The 8,864-nt window shown below is 38.1% G+C and overlaps 1 protein-coding gene across 1 annotated transcript; it reads right to left on the bottom strand.

The window, feature by feature from the left end:
* Positions 1–1,697: 1,697 nt before the first annotated feature.
* Positions 1,698–4,229, bottom strand: LOC143933189 (uncharacterized). The gene is made up of 3 exons (XM_077456111.1): positions 4,153–4,229; positions 2,557–2,922; positions 1,698–1,928 (listed from the first exon to the last, which is right to left on the bottom strand). The coding sequence occupies exons 1-3, from the start codon at positions 4,227–4,229 to the stop codon at positions 1,739–1,741; spliced, it is 633 nt and encodes a 210-aa protein (XP_077312237.1). The 3' UTR covers positions 1,698–1,738.
* Positions 4,230–8,864: the final 4,635 nt, after the last annotated feature.

Raw genomic sequence — 8,864 nt, forward strand, 5'->3', positions numbered from 1 at the left:
TTCTGCAAAATATTGTACATACACGTTCATGGAGCAAAGATCTAAAAAAATTGTAGACATGGAAGTTGTGCAGGTGACTCAGAGCACTTCCTCTGTGGCCATGGAGAAATTTGGCTTCTAAAAATGCTTAGACAGAATCCGTGAAGCAAATTTGGAAGTGCATATTATAGGCACAGATCGCCACACAGGAATTAGAAAACTGTTGAAAAGTCCTGAATATGAACGTATAATTCACCAATTCGACATATGGCACTATGTAAAAAATATAAAAAGAAAACTTTTACAAATTTCCAAAAAAAAGGCATACCGGCCCCTGACGCCATGGATTCCTTCAATTGTAACCCATTTTTATTGGTGCAGCCGAAACTGCAAAGGGGACGAACGTGAATTTAAAATCAGATGGGAGTCAATGATGCACCATGTCATCAATGAGCACAGTTGGAAAATTGGAGGAAACAGAATACAAGTGTAAACATGATGACCTAAGCATTGATGACCAACATGTGGAATGGTTGGTAAAGGGCAGCCAAGGTTATGACGCACTATCTAGAATCGTTCTGGATGCACAAATAATTAAGGACATACCTCATCTTATATATTTTTGCAAGACTGGTGCATTGGAGACATTCCACAGCATGATGCTAAAATACAGACCGAAACTAATACATTATCGCTATGATTCGATGGAGGCACGGACTAAAATAGCAGTGTTATGCCACAACCACAACGTTACAAGAAAACCAGCAATAATTGAAAAACAATTAGAAACAGGAGAAACTGTGCAAATGCCACACAAAAACCTTGAATTTCCACGTGGCCGTAAAAAATGGATTGTGAGAACCGTTTATGAAAAAATGTCCTCTGGTCATGTCATACCCATTTTAAGTGACATCATCAGTCTCACTGAAGGCACGGTTTTTTCGACATGGAGATCCAAAAACAAATTAATGCCACAAAATATTGCTGCAGAAGAAAGACCGCCAAAATTCACTGCCGTGTAGCTACAACGCACAAGATTTCCAGATGTGAGCAAATGAGTGAGTGGTGAGTAAAATTACATATGAAAATAAAACCAAAAATTTTATATAATAAAATGTAATTTAAATACAATTAATATTCGGATATTGTGATTTGTGATACTCAATATTTTTATTTTTTTCCCATTTTTAGATTTGAAAGTAAAATAAAGTCTTAGTTTCCACGAACAAAACTTGAATCAACAATTTGTTCACTTCAAATTAAATTTATTTTTCTAAAAGAAAAAAATAACAAGAAAATAGAGAAACAATTTTGTTAAAGAAAACACTAGTGGGTCAAGGTAAGACAATTATATGTATTCAACATTGCTATACATTTAGTGTGTGTGTATGTGTGTGTATTATATATATATATATATATATATATATATATATATATATATATATATATATATAGTTTTATATATACATATATATACACATATACACACACACTCTCTTTTATCTTTAAACTCTTCAAAAAAAAGTTTTTTTTATATAGAATTATGATTGAAAAATATATATATATTATAATTTTTATTTTAACTAGGATATCCATTTTAGGTTTGTGGTATCTAAAAACCTTGTAAGTATACAATGAAACATGAAAAAATGTATAAATGTTCTCATCCAGTTTATTTATTTTTTAATAACATTTTTAACATGATGTAAAAAAAAAATAATATATATATATATATATATAAAATAATTTAAATTTAATGTTACTCTAAGGCCATTTCTGAGGCTTCATAGTCGTTAGAATACATGAATCCGACATAAGAAGCGCTGGGATCCGGTATAGCGTTTCGTACAGCATTAACAGCACAAGAAGGTATGACTCTCCGGTTTCCCTTTCCCAAATAGCCATAGATCCATGCAGTAAATGTTATATAAGCTGTCTTCCGCAATCGTCTTCAAAAAAAAAAAAAAGAGAAAAAAATTCACTAATTACAGTTGCATAACAAAAAATTCACTATATATTGGAAGTTTTTATTTTGTTACACCCTTTTTACACCAGGGCGTTTTAAAGGCGCTATAGCGTTAGAAATAGCGCCTGCAAAACGCCCTAAAGAAGCTGCACCATTGTCTGTAGCGTGAAAGCCCCACTAGCGGCCGAAATGCGCCGCAAATCTGGTGGTAAAACGCCGCTAAAAATAGCGCCGTTTTACCGCCCACGCTATCGGCGATGTGGTGTGAAAGGGGTCTTAAAGCGGTGGTCTGACCACCTTTTTCAGAAATGTAAAAGCCAGCAGCTACACAGAGTACAGCTGCTGACTTTTAATATTATGACCCTAGGTGATGTTAACAATATACTGTATTTGAATGCTACTGTACTTTTATAATTATGTAACTCACATAGTGTGTATGTATGTGTGAGATCTATATATATATATATATATATATATATATATATATAATATATATATATATATATATATATATATAATTTTTTTTTAAATAATTCCAACACATCACGCTTTTTTATTTCTATTTTTTTTTATAGATTATCAGTTATAAAAATGTATATGTAAATGTATACCTGTTGTTGTCAGGATCAACAGTAGGGGGACCCTCAAGATGCAGGCAGATGGTATTGACTCGTACATTTTGTTCATTCACACAATAAATTTCAAAACTTTCCGAATGTGTAATGCATTCAACACCCTCTGGTATGCTGCCGACAACCTCGTTAATTTCCGGGCAGCACGAAGATTCAAGGGAAGTTGGCATTGGAATGCATTTTCTGCACTTGCACCATTCCGTATTCCCAAGACATTCTGTTTCACCTTCCTCTAGAGTTTGTTGATTGCAGCGTGGAAATCTTTTGTAATGGATTACATGGAAATGCTGGATCATTTTCTGGCTCAGGATATTGTGACCATAGTTCCTCAAGCAACATTTGTCTCTGTAGCATAAACCAAAAAAAAAAGTTCTTTATATAGTTATCATTATAGGTTAATAAAGAAAATGTATTTTATTACAAATTTTCATGTAATATTTATTCTTGTTTGGCAAAAATGTATTAAATGAAGATTACTTTTTTTTTTATAATTTAACCACTTCAGCCCCGGACCATTTTGCTGGTCAAAGACCAGACCACTTTTTGTGATTCGGCACTGCGTCGCTTTAACTGACATTTCCGCGCTACGTGGCTCCCAAACAAAATTGGTGTCCTTTTTTTCCCACAAATAGAGCTTTCTTTTGGTGGTATTTGATCACCTCTGCGGTTTTTATAGTTTGCGCTATAAGCAAAAATAAAGCGACAATTTTGAAAAAAAAAAGCATTATTTTTGACCTTCTGTTAGAATAAATATCCCCAAAAAATATATAAAAAAACATTTTTCCCTCAGTTTAGGCCGATACGAATTCTTCTACATCTTTTTGGTAAAAAAAAATCGCAATAAGCGATTATCAATTGGTTTGAGCAAAAGTTATAGCCTTTACAAAATAGGGTATAGTTTTATGTTGTTTTTATTAATTTTTTTTTACTAATAATGGCGGCGATCAGAGATTTTGATTGATACTGCGACATTATGGCGGACACATCGGACATTTTTGGGACCATTGTCATTTATACAGCAATCACTGCTATATAAATGCAGTGATTCCTGTGTAAATGACACTGGCAGTGAAGGGGTTAACCAGTGGGTGGCAGTGTAGGGGTTAAGTGTTTACCTAGGGGTGTGTTACTAACTGTGGGGGGCTAGGCTTTCATTTAGTGAACACTGATCTCTGCTCCAATCACATGGAGCAGAGATCAGCATCACTTGTTGCTAGGCAGAATGGGGAAATGCTGTTTACAACGGCATTTCTCCATTCAGCCGCCCCATGAGACGATCGCGGGTATGCCCGCGGCGATTGAGTCCGCGGGACCCGCGACCGGATTCACGGGGGTCCCGACCAGCATGCTAGCGCGTGATGGCAGGGAGGCATTAAAGATTTGATGTATCTGTACGCCAATATGCCTGCCTGTGCCATTCTGCCGACTTACATCGGCGTGCGCTGGTCGGGAACCGGTTAAATAAATAACGTTTGATAGTAATTCATCATGATTCATTTTTTTTATTTCATTGTATAATTACACATGATATACTTCATGATACAGATACATCAAGCTATTTCTATTAATGCTTACTCTCTCCTCCCACGTAGAGTTGCTAAAACTGCTAACAGAGGGGGTTTCAACTTCAGTCTGAGGCAGTATCGCATCATCCTTTAATAAAAAAGTTTTTACATTAAAAGATATTTTCTACTTTTCAAGAGCATTGTCAATTTTTTAATTATTTATGGACAAACACACACACACACATTTTAGAGATTGCACTTCTAATGCCTACAGGAATGCCTTCAGAAAATAACCCCCCCTTATCCCATGTTCTCCTGCATTCTCACCTACCCCATCCCTTAGATGCCTATGTCAACAAAATGAGGGCTATTTAAATCAAACAACAGTTTAACTGTCTTGCTTCCTTGACCACACGTCACAGTCAACGTTGGCACGAGAAATGGTCCATCCAAAAGGTTTGTCTCCCCCCTCCTCCTTTACCTGAAACATTTCCATTGTCAAAGCGCAACATGCTTCAAGCATGCACATTGGGGAACTAGCTGTGAAGTTGCAAGGCTCCAATTGGAGTTATAGCTACACTCTGCCTTCCCACAACTGTTTTTTGACAGGTACATATTTACACTTCCATCTGTCATAGCCGAGCTAAACGTTAGAACCCCCCTCCTTCTTTGCCCCCATTACATTTGGAGAGTGCAGAACGATTTGCACAATGATCAAACATCGCCGAGGGGGATCTGTGATAACAAAGCCAAGCAGAGAGCTGCTGCCTGTCAGTCGGCGGCTCTCCGCTCTGTTCCTCCATGCTCAATGGAGCACTAAGCTGTGGCGGGGAGCGGTTTGCTTAGAGGCTGAGAGGGCTCGCAGTCCAAGCACCTGGCGCATCCAGTCTTTGAGTCGGGATGACACGGTGCCTGGACTGATCTGTGTGTTATCAGCAGAGAGCGGACTTCAGACCAGCTGAAAACGAGAGAAGCCCAGCCAAACAAGCTCATGCATGACTAAAATACGAAGTACAGACATGTAACTTTTACATTATAAACATTGTAATTTTTTTTTTTAAATTTAACAAGTTACTTACCATTATTTTGTTTATCCTTAAGACCTGTTATATCTAAGAATAAAAAAAAATATTGTTAGATCACCAAAAAATTACAAATTAGGTTAAATGAGAACTAAATAAAATTATAATTTGTATAGTTATTAAAAAATGTATATATGTATAGTAACACATATATAATAAAACAAAAACGTGTTTGTATAGATATATAAATACATACATACTGGACACTTTATTATGTACAGCTTTCATAGCATCGTTTTGAGTGTAGAACTGGGAGGAGCCATCAGAAGATGGGGACACTGTAGCCATAAAGGGATGGACATGGTCAGCCACAATACTCAGGTAGGCCGTGGTGATTAAACCATGCTCAATTGGTACTAAGTGGCCCAAAGTGTGGCAACAAAAATATTGCCCACACCATTACACCACCACCAGCCTGAACCAGTGATACAAGGCAGGATGAATTGATTCATGCTTTCATTTTTTTTTAATGCAAATTTAAGACCCTGCCATCTGCTTGTTACAACATAAAATGAGACTCATTAGACCAGTCAACATTTTTTCAATCTTCTATTGACAAAATTTGGTGATCCTGTTACAATTGTAGCCTCAATATCATCATGTACTTGGATGACTGGAGTGGCACCCAGTGTGCCCTTCTGCTGCTGTAGCCCATCTGTTTGAAGGTTCAATGTGTTGAGCATAAAGAGATGGTATTCTGCATACCTTGGTTTTAAATAGTGGTTATTTGCGTAACTGTTGCCTTTCATAAATCTGTACCATTAAAAACTCACATATGAAGTAGGGATTTTAACACAAACATAACAAATGGTTCATAATGGAGACACGCACCGCACCCCCTATCCATGCCCCTATATCTACATGCAGGTTGATGGATGCATGGATTACAATGAGGGGGTTGTTTATTTTTGTAAGCATTTTATTAGAGCCATGGGCTCTAATAGGCTTCAAGAAAGGATGACCATGGCGCAGAGAGCACCATGCTCAAAGCCCAGCCACTTGTGTGACATTAGCAAATTTAAAATCGTTATTGTGACACTGATTTCCTCCTGGTCAATCATGGGCAAAGGGTCCTGAGACACAACTGGGTGGGAGTCCTAACTAAGACCTGATTGGCCATGATGAGAAGCAAACACCAGGACTCGGGGGAGATGCAGGGGTAAGCCACTGTAGCCGTGACATGGATGGGGTAAGTGCGGGACTGGCAGTCAGTCAATGGGCGAGCAAAGTGGCGGTCAAACGATGTTGTGTGGGTGGAGTGAGTTTGCAAGGTGGACCACCCCATCCCCCCAAAAAAATAAAATAAAATTAAGCAAAAGCAACCAATGCACATAGATGATACTCTATGAATATTTAATGAATTTTAACATGATTATATATCTATATAACATAGAGAAAGTTGTTTGTGCAAATAGTTGTAAATTTGCAGTTTTTTGTAAAACTCCCACCATCCCATCTAACACCATAACACCCCCCCCCCCCCCCCCCATTAATTAATATGCTCAGTTTGTATATCTTCTTCAGTACATCTAAAATAAGATGCATAAATGAATTTTGTTGCTGAGATTATTTTTTTTTATTTTTTTAATGAAAAGTTGTACAGAAAAAAAGTAGACGCTGGGTGTAGATATACACACACACATATATAGACACACACACATAACGAGATACATATATAACAAGATATATATATATATATATATATATATATATATATATATATATATATATATATATATATATATATATATATATATATATATATATATATATATATACATATATATACACACACACACACACGCACTCACTCACACTCACAAGATGCATATATAACAAGAGATATAGATATATCTATATAGATATATACATACACACACATAACAAGATATATATATATCTATATAAATATATACATATACACACATATCAAGATACATATATAACAAGCTATATATCTCTTGTTATGTAGATATATCTGCACAGAAGCAAATGATTTAGTTTACAATTAGTATATTTATAAACCTCTTACCTTTTGCTGCTGGTGTCTGTTGTTATAAATGCAGTATATTTCCTGGTTCCTGGAGGGAGGAGGCGAGGAGGGGTTTGCATAGCTATGGGGCGGCAACTTCCTCTGGCACTGCCGTTGCTATGGAAACTTGACCTGAAACCTATTTCACTGCTTGTGCAGCACTGAGCATGTGCGAGATTTGCAAGGCTGAGATCTAGGAAGAAATACAGTCTGGCTTCAGATGCCCACACCTAAGATGGCCACGGTCTGCTGCAAGTTTATAAAGTTACAAAATGCTGTAATAACCTAACAAAACGGACATTTGATTACAGACTAACTTTACTAGAATGCTTTAAGCTTGTGTATGATAAGTGTATGATAGGTTATTTTTATTTAAAAAGTCACATTTTGGCTGGAAAACCACTTTAAGCAGTGGGCTGGGAAGCCAGCTGCCCTCGTCTTTAACAACCATGAGTCATGATCTGTCAGTGGGCTTCCCCACTGGCAGATAAAGGTAAAGAGAAAAAGAAAAAAATAGTGTAGGATCCCCCTCAAAATCCATACTAGACCCTTATCTGAGCATGCAGCCTGGCAGGTCAGGAAGGGGGGGGGGGGCGAGTGAGCCCCTCCTCCTGAACCATAACAGGCCACATGCCCTCAACATGCACAAAGCACTTTGTCACCATGTTGATGGGGACAAGGGCCTCTTCCTGACAACCCTGGGCTGTGGTTATCGGGTCTGCAGGTGGGGGCTTATCAGAATCTGGAACCTCCCTTTGACAAGCGGGCCCCCAGATCTAAACCCCCCCATGTGAATGTGCATTGGGTACCTAGTACCCCTACCCATTCCCCAAAAAAGTGTAAAAAAAATCATTAAGATACACACACAATTTTTGAAAAATCCTTTGTTAAAAAATACCGCAGGCTCCTCCGTTTGACAGTTCTTTTATTGGGAATGGTCACCTGCATGCTGGGTCCATGACCTTTGAAGGGGATATTCCTCCAGGTGACGTAGACAGGTGGCCCCGCCCATTCCCTATAAAAGAACTGTCACACGGAGGAGCCTGCAGTAGGCATAGCGCTTCAGTGTCGGCAAGAGCGTATTTTTTTTTCTTTTTTTGTTGGGTTAGTGAGTGGCGTGATTGATGACGGATCTACATCAGGACACTGTTTTTTTTTTTTTTTTATAAAGGATTTTTTCTAAATGTTTTAATATTTTTTGTTGAATGGGTAGGGGTATCATGCACCCGATACTCATTCACATAGGGTGGAATCTGGGGGCCTGCTTGTTAAAGGGGGATTCCAGATTCTGATAAGCCCTTCGCCCGTAGACCCCAGCCCAGGGTTGTCTAGAAGAGACCCTTATCCCCATTAACATGGGGACAAGGTGCCTTGGGGTGGGCATGTGACCTGGTATGGTCCAGGAGGGCAGGCGCTCGCTTATCCCCCCCTTTCCTGACCTGCCGGGCTGTATGCTCGGATAAGGATCTGGTATGGATTTTGAGGGAACCTAAACCATTTTTTTTACATTTTTTTATTGCCAGGCAAACGTGGGGTACCTCCACTTTCGTGAAATGGGTGACAACTGCTTTAAACTTGCTGGACACAGACACTGCTGGTGTGGATGTATTCCATTCCAGTATTTTCTCTTTTAGGAATGCATTAAGAAAAGTCTCTTTATCAAAGAAA

The sequence above is a fragment of the Lithobates pipiens genome, unplaced genomic scaffold (assembly GCF_037356315.1).
Source record: "Lithobates pipiens isolate NorthernLeopardFrog02 unplaced genomic scaffold, aLitPip1_a1.2 Scaffold_27, whole genome shotgun sequence".
In the NCBI taxonomy this organism is placed as follows: domain Eukaryota; kingdom Metazoa; phylum Chordata; class Amphibia; order Anura; family Ranidae; genus Lithobates; species Lithobates pipiens.